Source organism: Ovis canadensis, chromosome 19 (genome assembly GCF_042477335.2).
Source record: "Ovis canadensis isolate MfBH-ARS-UI-01 breed Bighorn chromosome 19, ARS-UI_OviCan_v2, whole genome shotgun sequence".
Classification (NCBI taxonomy): Eukaryota; Metazoa; Chordata; class Mammalia; order Artiodactyla; family Bovidae; genus Ovis; species Ovis canadensis.
The window spans coordinates 68,648,796-68,669,622 of NC_091263.1; the positions used below are offsets into that span (position 1 = coordinate 68,648,796).

Genomic DNA, 20,827 nt, shown 5'->3' on the forward strand with positions numbered 1-20,827 from the left:
GCTCCCGAACCAGTCCTAGACTAGGGGAGTCTCAGAGTGTAAGCCCACGCCACTTCCCCATCCCCTCCTCCTTCTGAAGCCATCTTCCCATCACCAGACCTGGTGTGACCACGGGGAGGGGCTTTGGCTATTCCGGAGAGAAACATTTCAGCAGAGCACTGAGAGTGGAGGCCAAGTGGCCAAGGAAGAGAGTCAGAGCGGGTGAATGAGTGGCAGGAATGAGGATGGATGTTGGCAGGGTTGGACCAGGATTTTTTAAGGAGAGCTCAAAGGGCTCCTGGCTGGACGCCTGCCTTCCTTCCACCCTGAACACCACTTGTTGGGTGGCTTGATGTTGTCACGTCCCCTCTCTATGACTCCATCTATCAAGAGGTGACAACGAGATGAGCTCCAATGCTCAACGAGATGAGCTCCTCCAGCTCAATGGTTATGACTCAATTCCTTCTCCTGGGGGAAGAACAATCTCTGAAGGCTTTCTAAAGACCGTCTTCCTCCCACACTCCAAGCGAAAATATAGAAAAGAAAGAAGCAAGGCTGGCAGGCTCAGGCCTGATGTGGATATGGGTCATATCCAGGGAGGGGCAGGATCTGGATTTCTTCACCCTGTGGGCCAGACTTACAGGGAGCTGACTGCACAGGCTTGAAGAGGCAGGAGTGGGGAGCTCTGTCTCCCTCTCGTTCTACCTTGACCTCCTAGATGCCATGATCCGGGGAGGTGATGGAGCTTGGGAACTCCATGGCTTCAAGGCACCGTGGGGCGAGCACATAGGTGCTTGGCAGCCTGCTGGCAACTTTCTGAGTCACTTGGATTCAAATTCACTCAGCCCCGGTCTGCAGCATCTGACTAGCTGCTCCTGGAGGATTTTCCTTATTTTGTCATCTCAGGACTGAAATTGTACCACGTGCCTCCCCCTTTGGGCAAATGACTTGGCAAACCAGGAACACCCATCTTATCCCCAGACCACAGCCAGCTCCTCTGTTTCAACACTCACAAAGGGGCCTCTGCCCCAGCTGTGACTGGGAGGTTTTCTCTCTGAAACAGTGGTTGGCGTTAAAGCGACAGTTAAGGGCTGTTTGTGCTCCCAAAGAATCTCCACTTTGTTAACTTGCTTAATTGCCTGGAAAGCAAAGTCTCAGAGAAGCTGCCTGATGCAGACAGATTCTTTCCACCCCTCTGTTCAAACCAGATGAAGTCTTGGCTCACCAGACACTGGCCAGTCCCATAAGACCATGGTTGCTGCCAGACACCTGGCCTGGGCCATAATGACCTCTTTCTAGAAGCTGCCCCCCCTTTTAAAAATGAACAACTTGCATTTTTTTTTCAGGGTCCCTAGTTTTAAAAAGATCCCCAGGCCCAGCTGGCTGGATTAGCAGGGCCATCCACACATTCATCAGCTTGATGAATCCATTCATTGCTCAACTATCTGCTGAGCAGTGACTGTGTACCAAGCACCGTTCTTAGCACTGAGAACATCCAGATGAGTAAAGCAGAGGCAACTTCCTGTCTTGGGGAACTGACGCTTTCATGCATGAATGAGATCATGAAGATGTTGGTCTCCAGACCTCTCCCCTTCACCCCAACCAAGCTGAAACCCTCTCATTTCACACCAGCCCCCACAGCAACGGCAATCTTGGCCACATTTATTGTGCATTTACTACGTGCCAAGCACTATGCACATATTCTCTGTCACACGTATTATCTCATGAATCTCTGCAACACCCTCTGAAGGTCATCCTCTCATAGCCCTGGTTTGTGGCTGAGGAAACCAAGGCACGTACAGAGTTGCACAAGCTGGTAAGCTGCAGAGCCTGTATTTGACAGGACATCTGACTGCAGAATCACAGTGGTAGTCAGTAAGCCATTCCACCGTGCTCATTTAGGTCAAATTCCTTTTTGCAGCGAATCACTGGGTCTGCTTTCCCTTAACATTCCACGGCACCAGAAAAATCTCTAGTGCTGGCCTAAGGATGAGGTTCCAAGTAACTGGAAGCTGCAAATCACAGAAGCTTGAAAAGAGAGCATGTTCCTTGAGGCTGGTGTGTCACTCCATGGCCAGGCTCCTTGTCTCTGGTTGCTCAGCCGTGTGTGGCTCAAGTGCATCGGAAGAACACAGGTGTGCTGAGGTGTGGATTATGCACATCTTGGCCAAACACTGTTGAGGATCTCATCAATAAAATTAATGACTCCATTGGATTTTGTTCTGTCCATTGGTTCACCTGGAAGGGGCTCCCATAATCCTCGGCGATACGTTTCACAACTTGACTCAATCTGGACTCTGGTCTCTCGAAGCACAGTGCATGTCAGCCTGGGCATTCCTTACCTCCCCCTTGAGTTGGATTTTGTGCTTCTTGTGTCCAGAAGCAAATAAATCATGAAGATAAGAAAGTTTAAATAACACTGCAATCCTTCTAAAGGCATGTGCTCATTTACTCCTGTTTTTTGTAATAGTCGCAAAGGCATGTATTCCAATTGCAAAAGAGTTTTTCCTCCACCTCCCCTCCATCTCACCTCCCCTTATGCAATGCAGCACTGAGTGGCTATGAGCAATTTGGGATCCGGCTAAGGAGAAGCTTAACTGGAGATACATTTAATTGGGAGTTAGTGGGCTATCTTAGTGGGACATAATTCATAGTCACTTTGGGGTCATTGCTTGCACTCATGCTGTAGTAGCATCTTCTAGAGATACTTCTCCGACCCACTGGGCTGACTCATCAGATGAGGTGACCAAAAGGAGCAAGGTCAGAAGTGGTATCATATGATGAATCTGTCCTACAGTACCCACCCAGAAACATGCAGATAATGGAGGAGGAAGAATCAAAAAAGGTAGTCTGGAAAATTCTTTCAACTATCAAAACTAAAATATTAAGCATAACATGCAGTTTGCATGTCTTATAAAAAGTGAAGGATTTGTCAGAAATAAATGAATAATGCAGCATATAAAATTATAAATGTGTCATACTACTCTGCTCTTTAGTAAGAATCACACATATAGAATTTGTAAGAATTTCTGTACTCTGCATGGCACAACACTATGTTTCTAGAAGCACTGAGCATTTCTGTGTGTGAATTCATATGTCTAATGCATCACAACACATCAAGTTGTATCTTACCTTATCTGATGCATCTTGTCATGATGAAATTTGACAGTTCCAGAAGAAATGATACATACATCAGTGACGTAGTATGACCTGAAGAAATGAACAAATGAAGGACGTGGTGCTGTGAAAAGTCGAAGCGTTTAGTTGCTCAGCTGTGTTCAACTCTTTGCCACCCTATGGTCTATAGTCCTCCAGGCTCCTCTGTCCATGGACTTCCTCAGGCAAGAATACTGCACCAGTGAACTCATATTAGAGATATCACACTGCTTCCTAGATTTAGTGACATTTAGGGCATTTTTCAACTTTCTCAAGTTTGTGATTTGTTGTCTTTTCTTTCCTTATTATAAATAAATACTCACTTTGCACATTTGATTTTCTATTTGTAATTCTGTATTCTTTTTCTTAAGATAAGTAAGTTCAACCCCACAAACCTGTATCCACTCCTCTCTGTCTCATGCATTTCCTGTTTTAATGGAATACATTCTCCAGTATTTGTCTGAGAAAAGGTGTGGGGGAGTTTGTTGTTTGGAGGTTTTATTGGTTTTCTTTCTGTGTTAGATGTTGAATGTCTACAAGTGCTCTTTTTCTACTTTATCACTTAATTGGTAGCTTGGATATAGAATTCTTTAGTTCAGTTCAGTGGCTCAGTCGTGTCCAATTCTTTGCGACCCCATGAATCGCAGCACGCCAGGCCTCCCTGTCCATCACCAACTCCCGGAGTTCACTCAAACTCACATCCATCGAATCAGTCATGCAATCCAGCCATCTCATCCTCTGTCGTCCCCTTCTCCTCCTGCCCCGAACCCCTCCCAGCATCAGAGTCTTTCCCAATGAGTCAGCTCTTTGCATGAGGTGGCCAAAGTATTGGAGTTTCAGCTTTAGCATCATTCCTTCCAAAGAATACCCAGGACTGATCTCCTTTAGAATGGACTGTTTGGATCTCCTTGCAGTCCAAGGGACTCTCAAGAGTCTTCTCCAACACCACAGTTTAAAAGCATCAATTCTTCGGTGCTCAGCTTTCTTCATAGTCCAACTCTTACATCCATACATGACCACTGGAAAAACCATAGCCTTGACTAGATGGACCTTTGTTGGCAAAGTAATGTCTCTGCTTTTGAATATGCCATCTAAGTTGGTCATAACTTTCCTTCTAAGGAGTAAGTGTCTTTTAATTTCATGGCTGCAATCACCATCTGTAGTAATTTTTGGAGCCCCCCAAAATAAAGTCTGACACTGTTTCCCCATCTATTTGCCATGAAGTGATGGGACCAGATGCCATGATCTTCATTTTGTGAATGTTGAGCTTTAGGCCAACTTTTTCACTCTCCTCTTTCACTTTCATCAAGAGGCTTTTTAGTTCCTCTTCACTTTCTGCCATAAGCGTGCTGTCATCTGCATATCTGAGGTTATCGATATTTCTCCTGGTATGCAATTTCTCTTTAATAGAATTCTTAGTTGGAAATTATTATGCCTTCACAATTTTGAAGGTATTGCTTCATTGTCTTCCAGCTTCCAGTGCTGCTGCTGGAAAATCTAAAGCTAGTTTGATTTTTGTTTCTTTGTATAAGACCCTAGAAATTATAAAATGTTCTCTTTGTTTATAGGCTCCTGAAATTTTGCTGTGATGTGCCTTGATGTGAGCTTGTTTTATCCATTGCGTTGGACACACCATGAGTTTTTAAATCTAGAAACTCATGTCATTCCAGACATGGGGAATCTCTTGAATTATATTACTGATGATGATATCTCTGCTTAATTTGCTATCTCTATCTGCAAAATCCACTATCCATGTTAGATTCCCTGAACTAGACCTCTAATTTTCTTACCTTTCCTCTCCTATTTTTTATCTATCTTTTTGCTTTACTTTCTGGGAAATCTTTCAATTTTTATATTTATTTTTTAATATTTACTATCATTTAAATTTTTTTCTAAGAACTCTTGTAGGTCCCTGAATACTCATTTTTTTATTACTCCTTATCCTTACAGCATAAATACACTGTTGTTTGCTATTTTTCTAAAGAAGTTAGCAATTATTTTATTCTCTCTCTTTTCTCCAAGTGCCTTTTTCTGTTTGGTTAGTTGGTTGATTTTGACTCTCTCATGTTAGCTGCTTTCCTCAGATGTCATGAACTTCTACTGTCTGGTCATATTTAAAAGTGAGAGATCAAAAAGTTTAACTGGTGGGGCTCATCAACTGTGAATGTCATGGGAAGAATCTGGTTAGCCTCTTGACGGGGATAAATGTCTGTATCTTTAGGTCTTTCTCCCCGAGCTTGTCAGATTCACCAGAAGAAGACTCCTTCCATCTCTAGTATGAATTGAGACTACTGGAGTCAGGGCAAAGTGGGGCCAGGCACCTAGGGAGCTAAGCATAAGGAATACATTTGTTCCTTTTATCTACCTATTTTCCAGAATGTTTCCTAAGCCTACAGCTATGCCTAGCACTCCTCAGTCCAGTTTCCTCAGCTGTAACCTCTTCAGACGGAGAAGGCAATGGCACCCCACTCCAGTACTCTTGCCTGGAAAATCCCATGGATGGAGGAGCCTGGTAGGCTGTGGTCCATGGGGTCGCGAAGAGTTGGACATGACTGAGTGACTTCACTTTCACTTTTCACTTTCATGCATTGGAGAAGGAAATGGCAACCCACTCCAGTGTTCTTGCCTGGAGAATCCCAGGGACGGGGGAGCCTGGTGGGCTGCCGTCTCCGGGGTCGCACAGAGTTGGACACGACTGAAGCGACTTAGCAGCAGCAGCAGCAGCAACCTCTTCAGAAAACAATGCTTCAGACTTCTGCTTAGGGGCAGTCGCCCAGCCAGGAGAAATGGAGGACAGTTTCCAGAGATCGAACTATAGTTTTTCAGCTTTCTCCCAGATTTCATTGTTTTAGCCCCTTCTCACTCTCCCATTACACAATACCTGTGCTGCCAGTTCCTTAGTGGTGGTTTCTTGTTTGTTTGTTTCTTTTTGAGAACTCTATGGTATAAATCATGCTATTTCCCAACTTTCCCCTCTAGTGGCTTAGAGTTTCCACTTACCCATCTGCTTTCCAGTTTCTAAGAGGCTGTTGTCTTCTGTCTGCTCCCCTCATCTTTGTAGGCTTACATCTTTTACCAAACGGAGGAAAAAAAAAAAGTCCACGCTTTGTAGCTTTTGTAGGGTTTCCAGAGGGGTCAAAAATGCTTAAAAGATGCTTGCTCCTTGATAGAAAAGTTATGACCAACCTAGACAGCATATTAAAAAGCAGAGATATTACTTTGTCAACAAAGGTCCGTCTAGTCAAAGCTATGGTTTTTCCAGTGGTCATGTATGGATGTGAGAGTTGGACCACAAAGAAAACTGAGTGTCAAAGAATTGATGCTTTTGAACTGTGCTGGAGAAGATTCTTGAGAGTCCTTTGGACTGCAAGGAGATCCAACCAGTCCATCCTAAAGGAAATCAGTCCTGAATATTCTTTGGAAAGACTGATGCTGAGGCTGAAGCTCCAATACTTTGGCCACCTGATGCAAAGAACTGACTCACTGGAAAAGACCCTGATGCTTGGAAATATTGAAGGTGGGAGGAGAAGGGGACGACAGAGGATGAGAAGGTTGGATGGCATCACTGACTCAATCGACATCAGTTTGAGCAAGCTCCAGGAGTTGGTGATAGTCAAGGAAGCCTGGTATGCTGCAGTCCATGGGGTCACAAAAAATTGGACATGACTGAGCAACTGAACTGAACTGAACAGAGGGGTCAAAATTAAATATAACAGTTTTAAAACTCATCTTTCAATGTCATTTTTCTCTGGCAACAGACTGCAGCTGCCTGGATTTTTTTCAGTTCAGAAATAACTTTTAAAAATTGACTCCTTCCATTCAGGCAAGTTTGTAAAGAGAAGACATTTCCAAAATCTTGCAAAGCTTTGCTTACATTCTTCCATGAACCAAGCCATTACCTCAAGACATCTTGATTTCAACTGCAGAGGTGGGTCGTCTTGCAAAGGATGCAGAAATGCCTCATTTCCTTGACTCTTTCTCACTGTTGCCATTATCTGGAACTACTACCAATCCTTCACATCTGAGACTTAGTGACTCTTGTGTCATTTATGGAAAGTTCATTTAGGACTTCCCTGGTGGTCCAGCGGTTAAAAATCTGCCTGTCAATGTAGGCAACATGTATTCAGTCCCTGATCCAGGAGGATCCCACATGCCTCAGAGCAACTAAGTTGGTGTGCCACAACTACTCAGCCCACACCCTAGAGCCTGTGAGTTACAACTACTGAGCCCACGTGCCACAACTGGAGAGTAGGCCCCTCTTGCCTCAAATAAAAAAAGTTGATGAGCAGCAAAACGAAGACCCACCGCAGCCAGTTTCACTCGTCCAGAGAGTCCAGTTAAGCAAACTTTGGAGAAATGAGATAGTAAAAAGATAACTTGTACCTTAGGCTTAAACTTACCACAAAATATTTCTAGTATTTTCAATTCAACTCATTGTCGCTCCATTATTATTATCAATATTATTATCATCATCATCACCATCATCATATATAGGAAACAATGGAGTTAGGGATGCTAGGAAAAGATGCTGGGGTATATACGCCTGCTTACAATTAGGAAAACAGACAAAATCTGCTTTACTCTCCTGTCAGCATAAACATATTTGAAGATGTTTAGATTTTCTGGTAATTTTTTTCTCTTGATGAGTCTGCCTTCAATTTCTTGGGGAGAACCAAAAGCCTCCCTACTTTTCTCATCCTCTTCCTTCCCTCTAGGCCTCAGCTTCCTCATCTATCTCCCAAGTAACTGGAAGGTAAACTGATGTTCCCTCAGCTCACAGTCCATAGGTGGAGGAGGGGCGGGGCAGTCATGTCCACAGCTCGGACAGCCCCACATCCCTCAAGAACTGCAGGCTCCCTGTAGACAGAGGCTGCTTTATTCTCATCACTGAAGACACACAGAAGGAAGGGGATCACTCTCCTAAGAGATAGTTTCTTACCCCTGTTCCTGATAAGAGTAGGATCAGCCTGGAGAAGCTCAGTTCCCCAAGAATTAAAAAAAAAACTGGGAACGGGACACAGACCAATGCTCTTGCATGTACTCTGCTTCCAGGTTATTCTGGGTGACCCTGGCCAAGTTGCTAGCTGCCCACTGGCACAGGCAGACCCACAGGGGCCTTTGGAGTCATTCTGATAGAACCCTGGTATGCTAGCTGAGAGTTCCTGAACCATCCACTGTTTCTCCTTGTGACACTGAGACCCTGGACTTGGTGTGTGGCCTGCAGAGCGGGAAGGAGAATCCACAGGATCTCAGAAACCAGAGAAAGGCAGCTGGGAGGAGAGAAAGAGGCTCAGGGTCATTCATTTACAGCCCAATGATTGTAGTAAATGCTTCAGGCCAGTGCCATACATACTATTCAGAATTCAAGGAAGGGGCCCCCGTGGACCTGTTCAGGTTTCTCCTCATGGCCCTCTCCAGCCTCCTGTATTCACTCATTTCATTCACTCTTCAGAAATGAAACAAAGCAACTCCGGTTGTGCAAACCCCTTCCAGGGGTATCAAATCGTGCCTCTGCAAGTTACTAACTGGCCTGGGGACCTCGGGAAGGTTGCGTAACTGGGTGTCTGTTTCATCTGTTCTGCGAAGGGTTACTGTGAGCATTAGAAACACTGTCCGTGAAGTGCCTGGAGTTGGCTGCGGGCTCATCATTCTGAAAAGAGTACCAGTAGCATCGGCGTTAAAAGTCCAAAGCCTGCAGCCCAAATCTGGAAGCAGAGGCGGAACCATGGCTTGGGTGTTCCACAGACTTGATTTCCCGGGAAAAAGGGCTGCACAGTGGCCTCCTTTCAGTGTCTCCCAGACAGTGAAAGGAAGGCAAGTGTCTTCCCCAAGCGCGACTCTGGCCCCTGTAGAGAAAGTCGTGAGAGGGACGGCGCCTAGACCCCAGGAAGGTGGCTACCGGCCGCAGTGCTCCAGGCGAGAGGCGGGAGTGGAGGCAGGAAGGGGAGGCGGACAGGGAGGAGGGGACTGAGCCGGCCAGCTCGTACTCCCGCGGCGCTGGGCGGAGCCAGGGCGAGTCCGCCCCGCGCGCAGGTGAGCGAGCAGGGGTGGAGCGCAGCGCCTCGGCTGCCAGGCTCGGGGGCCCGCGGCCGCCACTCTGCACCACGGGCCACAGTCGCTTTCCCCGCCGAGGCCCAGGCGCCCCGGAGCCATGGCCAGCCTCAGCCGCGGGGTCACGGTCGCACTGCTGGGGATCTTCCTGCTGGGCGCCGCGCGCCTGCCCCGCGGAGCGGGTGAGTGCGGCGCTGAAGGGGCGCTGAGCGCTGAGGGTCGCGGCCGCCCGCCAGCCGGCGCCTGGTGGAGAGGGGCGCGGGTTGCCGAGGGTGCGGGGCGGGGCGCGGGCGGCGCGGTCCGGGGGGTCCCCGGGACTGCCCGGCGCCGCAGGCGGGTGGGCGCGGCGGCCGTGCCCTCTGGATTCCGCGCCACCTCGCCCAGGACGCAGGCCTTGCTTGGCACGCGGGGAGCCCCGCGGTCGGGCGCCCGATTCGGGCGCCGAGAGGGAAGGAGGGAAGGGCGCGCGGAAGCCGGGCCCGGGGACCTCGCTGAGGCGGCGCGCCGCGCGCTCGGGCGCTCTACCTGGATTGTTGGTGGCGCCGGGCGCGCCGTGAGGAGGGAAACTTCCCTGTCGGGTGCACCCTCTCACCTCAGCGCCCGGCCAGAGACGGGGGAGAGGAAACAGTGGTTTAGCGTCACCACAGCCTCGCTTTCGCCTCACCTTTCCCCAGTCCGCCCGCTCTTTTCTCGCTGCCCCGAAGTTCGGGAACACGAATTCCACAGGGAACGCGCTGCTGCGCCGCGGAGGCAGGGCAGCCCCGGGCCCTCGCACCTGTGGGCGGTGGACCCTGGCGGCGGAAGGGGGTCGGCGGAGGGGAGGGTCCGGAGCTGTGCGGGAATCCGGAGTTCCGGTGGGGGCGGGGCGGGGCGGGGCGCGCGGGGCGCCCCGATCCCGGCTGCCCGCGGGGAGGTGCCCTGCGGGCCCTGCAAGTATTAAAGGCGCGAATAACCTGGTCTCCTCACGTAAGGACTTGATTTGAAGCCTTCCCTGAGACTACGACAGGTTTTGTGTGGTGGTTTTTTTTCCCCCCACTTTGGAAAGAACTACCCAGGAAGCGATCTTTGGTTGTTACCCTTTGCTGCATCTAAGGGGACGTTTGTGTTTGGCAGGCGGACAAATTAGAGGAAATTAAAAAGAATGAAACTAAGCGGATGAGTTGAACTTGGGCATTCCGGCAACTGCCATCATGACAAATCCGAGACGGGAAAGCTTCCTGGTTCTTTTCCTCAGCGGTGTCAGGCGACATACTACTGCACAGTACATGGGATATTGAACATACTGTGGGTGTATTTATTGTATTTATTGTAAGTTAGGACTGAGTTTTCAAGATTTCCGTTGGAAAAAGTCTGCTTAAGAATAAAGAGTAACTTAGCAAATGAAGAGGTGTAAATGTGTGTATGAGAAAAAAAGTGTGCCCACCAGACTTGGGAGCCGTCTTGAAACTCGGGAAATTGTCTGAGATGTTTCTGGTTGTGTGTGATAACAGTTGAGAACTCCAGTAAGAATATGATGTAAATCAAGGCATCAGTAGGTTACTGATCACAGTGACAGACTGTCCTGAACTGGCTTCTGTTACGTATCTGATTCCTACTTGTGGCCTGGGGAGGCTGCCATTTTGGTCTCCAGTGGAGCCTGTTCTTTCCAGGAAGTTATTAACTGTTGGAGCAGTGTCTCACGTTCATTGTCTAGATACAAGGAAGCCCGGGAACTTGCCCCTTTCGCTTTCTTAAATCCCTTCTGTGTTCTTAGGAACAAGACCTGTGAGGCCACATCACTGGGCTGAACTAATGGTTGTGCCTTTTTGGTTGAAGCAGGCAGAGTACGTTTGCTTTGCCCAGAAGTTTCTAGAGTCTGTCCTGAAAAGATGGAGAAAACCAGAGAGCCTGGCATAGTGGATTTATTTTATAAATCCCTGAACTGTCTTAATACTCCTCTGAATGAAAATGAAGTTGGTGTCACTGCACAGATGGAAATGTAAAGGAAAGTTGACATCGCCGTGGGGTGTGTGTGTTTGAGTTCGGTATTCTCACAAGTTCCCCCACTTCTAAGAATGAAGGACTGATTAAGTTAAAATAATCCTGTTAAAACCTCAACTTAGTGGCTTTCCAAGAACCACTCAGGTACCAGAGTCTGGGTCGGTGACCCCGTTCTCGCTACCATTGTTTCTTGCCAAAAGTATGAGTAGACATCAGATGATGTGTTCGCTTACCCTGGGTGAGTGTGTGAGTTCCTCGTTCTTCAGATTCAAATGAGGAGCTGGTGCCTGTTGTCTGGAATGTGTAACTGGCAGAACTGCTGGGTCCTCCCCCCAGTCTCCCCAACTCCCACACAGATTTGTGTGAGACGTCAGAGACTGCTGCTCTGCTGGTTGTACAATGCGCCCGGGTGCTCACCTAAGCCTCAGGGTTCACCTCAGATGCCGGCATTTTGTCCGTGATGACTGGACTGTGCTCCGCCTCAACATTCTTCTAGGGGTTCTCCCAAGCTATCAATGAGGGGAAAGGAAGTTGAAATTATTTACATATTTTAAGTACTATATATATTGTTGTTGTTGTTTAGTTGATAAGTTGCATCCAACTCTTGGCAACTCCATGGACTGTAATAGCCCACCAGGCTCCTCTGTCCCTGGGATTTTCCAAGTAAGAATACTGGAGTGGGTTGCCATTTGCTTCTTTAGGGGATCTTCCCACCCCAGGGGTCGAACCCGTGTCTCCTGCTTGGCAGGCAGATTCTTATACCTCATGCCTCAGCTTTGATTTTGCTCAGTGGGGCTGGCTTTGGTTTGGATGGAGGAGAAGCTGAGTTTGCTGGTCAGAAGGACCCATGATTGAGGTCAAGATGGGTGGAATGCTAGGGGCTGATACAGTGCTAAGGCTCTCCACCTGGGCGATTAAGAAAAGTTCACACCCTTTCATTATCATTCTAAATTATAAAAATTATTCCACAATCAAATTATTTCAAACCTCTTCCTACCACCTTGTAATTAACCCATCACTTTCTCTGGGGCAGCTGGCAGTATTCCAGAGAAACAGGCAAGGAGAGCCAAGTTCCCTCCCTCACCTCTTTGTAACCTTGGGTTTGTATTCAGTACATCAGTGTTGTTTTTCTTTTTTAAATTACTAAGTGCTACTTGTAGTAGCTAACACACATTGAGCTTCTACTCTGTGCTGGTCATTCTTCTAAGTATTTTATGTGTAAGCATCTCCCACTTAACATCAGTAATTCATCCCTAAAAGCCAGACGTTCTACGTGAAAACAGTAACTGATGCCCTCTGTCTCATTATTTCTTGTGGGACAAACTGTAGCAACCCATTGCACAAAACCCAAACCCCCAACAGTTTCTGAAAGCATAATGAAACACCGGGAGATACCAATATATAATTAACAGCCAATTCTATTAACTGTAAAACATGTAAGACATCCTTTCCAAATTGCAAGAAGTCTGTGTGGCTCTTTGTGTGTAATAACTTCTTGCACCCCCATTTGTTGGCACTCAGAGCATCTCCACTAGATCCTGACCTTCTGCCTCTGTGTACAACATATATTTTGTTTACAGTGTTGTGTTGTGTTTCGAGATGTAAATATACATGTTTCCTAAATAGACATTGGCCAAAAATAACTATGATGGATGACACAGTGTTTGAGTAATAAAAGCTCAGCTGTTTCCTCTTGAGAAAATGTAAATCAAGAGTCATTTAGCTCTCCGTCCTCAAGCATGTACTCCTATAACCCTGGGAATAGAGGAGCTCAGAGAGGTGAAGTAACTTGCCCAGGGTTACCCAGCAGGTATGTAGTGATGCTGAGATGCTACATCACCAGGGCACCATGCCCCCTGTAGAGACTGTCTGCATGCCAGACATTTTTAAAAAATGTACATATTTCTTTATTTGGCTGTGCTTGGTCTTAGTTACAACATGTAGGATCTAGATCCCTAACCAGGGTTTGAACTGGGGTCTCCTGCATATGGAGCATGGCGTCTTAGCCAATGGATCACCGGGGAAGTCCCTCTTTCATTTTTTAAAAATCAGCACTTACTGAGTGCTGTGTTCATATCAGTTCTAGAAATGTGTATGTGGTATTTTTTTTATTGAGATCACATTTGTTTATAGCATATAAATTTCATGTATACAGTTTTGTATTTCAACTTCTGTATATCCTATAGCATGTAAAAGTCACTCGGTCATGTCTGACTGTTTGCAACCCCATGGACTATACAGTCCATGGAATTCTCCAGGCCAGAATAGTAGAGTGGGTAGCCTTTCCCTTCTCCAGGGGATCTTCCCAACCCAGGGACTGAACCCAGGTCTCATGCGTTGCAGGCAGATTCTTTACCAGCTGAGTCACCAGGGAAGCCCACGCTACAGCATGCTCACCACTAAAAATTTATTTTCCATCCCTCCTTGTAAAATCGACCCCCTTTTCCACATTTGTGTCCCCATCCTCCATCCCTTCCTCTCTGCTAACCACTACTCTGTTCTTTGAATGTATGTTTTTGTTGGATTTGTTCATTTTGTTGTTTTGTTTGTTTTTTATATTCCATATATGCATGAAATCATAGAGTATTTGTCTTCCTCTGCCTGACTTATTTCACTTGGCATAATATCCTCAAGATCCACCCATGTTATCACAAATGGCAAAATGTTTCATCTTTTTTATGGCTGAGTAGTATTCCTGTGTGTGTGTGTGTGTGTGTGTGTGTGTGTGTGTGTGTGTGTGTTTCTGTCTGTCTGTCTGTCTGACATCTTCTTTATCCATTCATCCATGGATGGGCCCTTGCGTTGTTTCTGTATCCTAGCTATTGTTAATAATGCTGCTGTAAACATTTGGTTACATGTGTCGAATTAGTGTGTTTGTATTCTGTGGATAAATACCCAGAAGTGGAATAGCTGGATCATATGGTAATGTGTATTACTGTTAATATTTAAATAATTTAAAAGCTGTGCTTAGAAAACTAATTGTCTGTTCTTGGTAACATAATTTCAAATAGCACAAAATGGTCTGTGGGAGGAAAGAAGTATGTCCCCTTCTACGTCTGACCCCAGGCCTCCTCCCAGAGGCAGTTATGATTTCTTATGCATTGTTCCTGAGCATGTACAAGTTAACAAATGTATATACCACCCTTCTTAACACAAAGAGGAGCATAAATACAGTATATAGTGGAGGATATATCCCATATGTTTCCTGATTTTCTTCACTGAGCAATCCATCTTAGTGCTCCCTATATACCAAAATATACAGAGCTATCACATGCTTTCTGAGAGCTGTACAGAGGTCCTCATCATGGGAATACCATATTATATTTAATCAGCAGCTTATAATGGATTGTTCCCAATCTTTTGTCACTATGCACTGAGCCTCAGTGACCATCTTTGCAGTTGATTTGGTTGGATATATGGACAAGTTTATCTGTAGTTGAAATTCCTGGATGAGGAGCTACTGGGGTTTGTACAGAAAGTGAAAAATCTCTCAGTCATGTCCAACTCTTTGCAACCCCATGGACTATAGTCCATGGAATTCTCCAGGCCGGAATACTGGTGTGGGTAGCCGTTCCCTTCTCCAGGGTGTCTTCCCAACCCAGGGATCAAACCCAGGTCTCCCAGATTGCAGGCAGATTCTTTACCAGCTGAGCCACCAGGGAAGCCCAAGAATACTGGAGTGGATAGCCTATCCCTTCTCCAGGGAATCTTCCTGACTCAGGAATCAAACCGGGGTCTCCTGCATTGCAGGTGGATTCTTCACCAGCGTATCCAGAAAATGTCAGAGCAAATGAAAGAAAGTGAGTAACAGTGGAATAAGTTAATAAGTGGTGGTGCCATCTGTGAATCTGGGCAGTTTAATTTCAGAATACAAGCTCTTAACTGCCCCCAGGCTGCAATTTATTCCTTGCTTTATTCTTTCCAGTTGAAACTAATATAAACTTTAGACAAGGGAAATATTTTGAATCTCCTTTCAACTACTCACTTCAGGTCATGTGATCAGAATGCCATGAGCGCTGTGTATCAAGAAGGCTGAAGATGCGCCTGGGCTCTGGCAGCTCCCAGGTGAAGCGTTTGCACTGAGGGCTGATGGATCCTTGGTGACCTTTTACCTGATGAGTCTAATAGTTAAGGTGTGACACACTCCAGCCGCTGTAACACAAACCCAAATGTGTCTAATGGCTCAAACACAATAGATGTTTATTTCCTGCTCATAGTAGGCTGTAAACACCAGTCTGCTGTCTACACCTGCATCTCTATTTCTTCTCTGGAAACAGGTTCATCAGTACTATTTTTCTAGATTCTGTGTATAGGCATTAATATATGGTATTTGTTTTTCTCTTTCTGACTTACTTCACTCTGTGACATATATACATTATCATGTGTGAAATAGATAGCTGGTGGGAAGCTGCTATATAATATAGGGAGCCCAGCCTGGGTCTCTGTAATGACCTACAGGGTGGGATGGGCAGGGCAGGGAAGCCCAAGAGGGAGGAGAAATAGGTATAATTATGATTGATTCATGTTGATGTATGGCAAAGACTACCACAGCATTATAAAGCAGTTATCCTCCAATAAAAAAATTACATAAATCAAAAGGCCCTAAATGGGATCTCCTCCGAGCAGTGATATGGGGACCCAGGCTTCTGCTTTAACTCTACCGTCTTCAGGAAGTATGGCCTCTGTGTCCATCCATATCAAACCTATGGTCATGACGAGGACTTTGATACTGTCCTGCATGTTCTCCCCTGTGACCCACCTGGCTTCACAGTATCCCAGCCTGCCCAGAATGCAGTAGAAAATCAGAATTTGTTTTACTGACTTGCACTTCACACAAACATTTGTAAACCTTAAAAGTTGTTTCTTCAGATACTCTGCTTAAAAAATATCTGCACTCTTCACTTCTCTCCTGAGTATAGCCCAAGCCAAGGGCACCACTGAAAGCCTTGTTGGTCTGACTTTGCCAGGGAGGGGCTGTCCTCCTGAACAGGCCGTCTGTTCTGCCAGAGAGAAATACAGTATTCTTTGTGAGTTTCTTCCGTGGCTCGGTGATAAAGAATTCACCTGCAGTTCAGGAGATGCAGGTTCAATCCCTGGTTGAGAAGATCCCCTGGAGAAGGAAATGGCAACCCACTCCAGTATGCCTGAAAAATCCCATGGAAAGGGGAGCCTGGGGAGCTATAGTCCAAAGGATCGCAAAAAGTCAGACCTGACTGAGCGACCGAGCACAGTATTCTCTGAGGCCATTAACCACCTCCCCTGAGAGTCTGAACATCTTTAAATAATATTTAATATTTGGAAAATATTTTGAAAAAAATTACAACTGTTCCATGAGCACAAATGGGAAGCTTTCTTTGTTTTTAATGAAGTGTAAATATTCCCTACTCTCAATGATAGAAAATCAAAGCCTTCTGGGGGAAATGTGCCATTTCTGCAATGACGAATGGGTGCCAGCCTGCTGCCTTTGGCTGGGACAATGAAAGACAATCTCCAGGATTAAGTTCATCAACTGCCCAAGTCCAAAAATCACATGGAGTTCAAGTCAGGCTGTTGTTTTTGTTTTGAGGTCTACCCACTTGGCCGCATTCAGTGTCACACAATGCTTGGAGCCACAAGGGCGACTTCTCAGTACTTGACAATGTGTGGTCCAGCCGGAGCTGGGCTAGGATGGGGGATGGGGTATGTCCAGGCATGTGCCAGATTCCTTCAAGCAGATGGTTTGTCTTCCATCACTGAGCTGGTCATGGGGACATCAAGCCATTTCCAACAAGGATATATGGCAAAAACATTTTTTAACCTGAAGACAACTCACAAGCATTTGTGAGAGGTCTCAGGACATCGGGCTTCTCCCACGGCTCAGACGGTAAAGGATCCGCCTGCAATGAGGGAGACCTGGGTTCAATCCCTGGAGGGATACCTGGGTTCAATCCCTGGGCTGGCAAGGTTGCCTGGAGGAGAGCGTGGCAACCCCCTCCAGTATTCTTGCCTGGAGAATCCCAAGGACAGAGGAGCCTGGTGGGCTACAGTCCATGGGGTCGCAAAGAAACATCACGGAGGATGCAGAGGTGGTGGGATGAAGCCCCTGCATGTGATGGGCTCAGGGCATCTCCTGGACCCAGACAGACGCTTGACTCTGGTGCAGGGTGGCACTCCGGCCACGGCAGGGAAGCGACGAGCCAGCAGCACAGAGGGTGAAGTTACCATGTGTTGCTGCCCCTGCTGGAAGTCTGCCCTATGCTGGAAGTCTGGGGCAGCAGGAGACACTGTCTCAGGAGAAGTCAGTCTGGGGCGATGGGTCATCTTCACCACCAACCGCCAGGCTGACAAGTCTCACTGGAGAGCAGGGCCTCGGACATCTTCCAGGCAGGGACCCAGTGAAAACAACATCTGTAAATCACTCAGCACAGTGTCCGCCCTCGAACAGATTCCTCGCTTAAGAATTGATACTACTTTGATTATCTAAATTGAGCCCAAAAAGAACACTGAGATTTTTTTTAGCAGCAGACCATCTGGACCAAAATGCCAGGCCATTGACTGTGTAACTAGGTTGCTCTGGGGAGACGCTTTGGTTGTTTCAGCCTCTAACTACGCAGTGTGCTTCAGGCGGTATCCCAGTAGTCAGCTTTGGGCCCTTATGAGAACATCTGGGGAGGCTCCTGGATTAAAATCTGCAAGAAATCAGTGACGTAAGAACATGTTTTCCTTGTGTGTGTGTGTTTATTTTGCTCATGTGTTTTTAACAATTTTTTTTTGCTTGCACCGGATCTTCATTGCTGCACGCGGGCTTTCTCTCTTTGCAATGAGTGGGGGCTAATCTCCAGCTGGAGGTGCACGGGCCTCTCACTACGGCGACTTCTCTTGTGGAGCGCAGGCTCTAGGTGTGTGGCTTCAGGAGCCGCAGCACACAGGCTCAGTGGTTGCGGCTGAGTTGCCCCACAGCATGTGGGATCTTCCCAGACCAGGGATCATACCTGTGTCCCCTGCATTGGCAGGCAGATTCCTAGCCACTGTGCCGCCAGGGGGTCCTAGAACATTTTTTTAAAAATTGTTTGCAAGTGAGCAGCTGCGCGTGTGCGTGCACACACACACGCACATGCATACACATAAGCACACATATTTTCTTTTAACCAAGGAACTGACCAGACCGGTTTTATATAATGTAAACATCATACCCAGTTACACAAGAGAAGTGAAGAGAATGCCCCAGTGGGCTTCTGAAGTTTACACCCGTCCTTGTGAGCAGGTGTCAAAACTAAACCCAGACTGAGCTGCAGTGTGCCAGGCCATGAAACCAGAGCCTGGTATTCCGTGGAACCTGGCAAGGCCGCCACCTTTCACCGCTGCTGAGAGGTGGAAGATTGCCCAACTGCTCTGAAGTCGCTGACAGTCTTATCAGGCACTTCAGCCGTAGGCTGTCAGGAGCAAGTTCTCAACTTACCTATCACGACAAGGAAGACGTTTTTCAAATAGTAAACCGTGCTCGTGTCGTCTTGCAGAAGCCCATGTCAACATGGTGCAGCCAAACCCTAGAAATAACGCCTTCCAGCCTCCCTGATCTCAGCCTCTGTGGGAATACAATTCAAGTTCCAGCCAGGAACCTGACACACCCAAGAAGGTGTGTCCAGCTGGCACCTGGAAACTCCAGATAAACATCTTCTGCTCCTTCCTCTGGTCACTGGAGACTAGAAACAACCCAAATATCCATCCTTAGAAGACTGGTTACCTTAATGATGGTGCATTTAAACAGGGGAATGCTGCACAGCCATTTAAAAGAATGGGATGTAGAGACATGGAGTGGACCACCCCCCTGCCCCCGACCAAGATATATTCTGGAGGGGAAAACACAGACTCAGAACTGCTGCTGCTAAGTCGCTTCAGTCGTGTCCAACTCTGTGCGACCCCAGAGACGGCAGCCGTTTCCTTCTCCAAGACTCAGAACAATGAGGATGACATGCTACCTTTTGGCAAAATGAAATGAAATAAAACAGGGGTGCCTTATGCGTACATATTTCATTTTGTGCTTCATGTATCATTTATCTGAAAGTAAAATGTATTTTTCAGCTTTATTGAGATTTAATGTACATACCATAAAATTCACCTCTCAGCTGCACTCTTTGATGAGGCCTGTCAAGTGCGTGATACAATGTTTCAATCCCCCTGAGAAGTTCCTCCAGACCCCTTTGCAGACAGTCCCTGCCCCTTGGCCCCTGGCAACCATTTGTTTGCCTTCTATCAACACAATTTTGCCTTAAAAATAGTTTTAAATTTAAAAAGAATTTAGAGACTTCCCTGGTGGTCCATCGGTTAAGAGTCCACCTTGCAATGTGGGGGACCCAGGTTCAATCTCTGACAGGGATCTAAGATCCCACATGCCACAGGGCAACGGAGTCTACTTAGCCACAACTACAGAGCCCGTGCGCCACAGCTAGAGTCCACACGCCACAACAAAAGTTCCCGCATGATGCAACAAAGATTCCGTGTGCTGCTATGAAGCCCCAGCCAAATAAACAAGCAAAAATAAAAAGAGAAGGATTTAAAGCCAGGTAATGAATATCTCAATGATTCTGTCTTCGAAAGTCTGCAGACACTTCCTGCAAGAAGTTGGTTGTATGGAGGGGATGGAGTAGAAGTATCAAACCACTAGGAATCAGGCAACTAATGACCAAAATTGATTTCTCCACCCAGAGCAACTGGTTTTGAAGAGTGATTTGCTGCTTTTCCCACCTCCTAACCACTTTTAAGTCCTAGCATTGAGCAGAACTAGAGAATTTGATTTTTGCCTAGAATGTCTTTAAAAGACCTGGCCTAGTCCTAGGTCATTTGGTAACAGATTCCATTCATTCCACAGATGTTGGAGGCCCATTGTACTGGATACTCACAGGTAGAAAATCCTAATCCCTTGCTCTCTGGGGGCTCACCTTCCGGAAGGGATTCACACTTGTAAACCAGGAGGAGCTACAACAGGTGGCCTGGGGGCCTTGGCCAGTTCCGCTTGATGTGTTTTGGAAAAAGCTGAATTACAAGGTGCTCAGTAGAGCGTGTCCCCTCCGACTGAACAAAAAGCCTCCCTACTATGCTGGCTTTTCTCATTTACATTATCTGCTAGGGCCCTGGAAGCATTTGAGTTTGAGGCTCAGTGTGATAAGTACAGCAAAAGACGTACTTGTGGCGAACCTTCTTCAGGAGCGAAGGGAGGAGGAGGAGGCAGGTGCTCTGATGCCTGAGGCCTGCGGGCGCCACAGCAAAACCCTAAGACAGGCCCTGGAGCAGAAGTATGGCACTGTCATTCGCCAGCAGTAATCCCCAGTGTTGTCTTGATATTTTAAAAGTGTTCTCTCACCACCTCTGAAAAGACAGTTTAGTAAGTGATCCTCTAACTGAATGTCATGAAGAATAATCCTTCAGTGTATGACTTCTGATTGGAGACCAGCTACAGGAGCAAGGCAGAATGTAGTTTGAATGATGATTAAAGGCCTCATTTCTGTGGGACTTCCTCACTGAGTCTTGTTCCCATCATCCTCTTCCTTTCTTGGCCATAGCACTTAGCAGCACGACCAACTCCGCTGTGAAGAAAGAATACGGGTCATGAAGGGGAAAGTGCTCTGAACCACAGCCTCTCCCCCTTCCAGAAATAACCATCTGCTCGTTCTTCCACTTGCCA

General features: G+C 46.8%; 1 protein-coding gene and 1 long non-coding RNA gene across 3 annotated transcripts in view; one reads left to right on the plus strand and one right to left on the minus strand.

Annotated features, from left to right (window-relative positions):
* Positions 1 to 39: 39 nt before the first annotated feature.
* Positions 40 to 10,023, minus strand: LOC138424276 (uncharacterized). 2 transcript variants are annotated; one of them, XR_011250726.1, is made up of 3 exons: positions 9,851 to 10,023; positions 3,112 to 3,189; positions 40 to 2,348 (listed from the first exon to the last, which is right to left on the minus strand). It is a non-coding gene; the product is annotated as an uncharacterized lncRNA (long non-coding RNA). The 2 variants fall into 2 exon arrangements; XR_011250727.1 differs by lacking the exon at positions 9,851 to 10,023 and adding an exon at positions 6,136 to 7,481 and having other exon boundaries at positions 1,625 to 2,348.
* CDCP1 (CUB domain containing protein 1) overlaps positions 9,122 to 20,827 on the plus strand; it is a 59,794-nt gene continuing 48,088 nt past the window's right edge. The window contains exon 1 of the mRNA XM_069560891.1: positions 9,122 to 9,368. Within this exon, the coding sequence (XP_069416992.1) occupies positions 9,287 to 9,368 (82 nt within the window). The 5' untranslated portion in view covers positions 9,122 to 9,286. The remainder of the gene's footprint in view (positions 9,369 to 20,827) is intronic.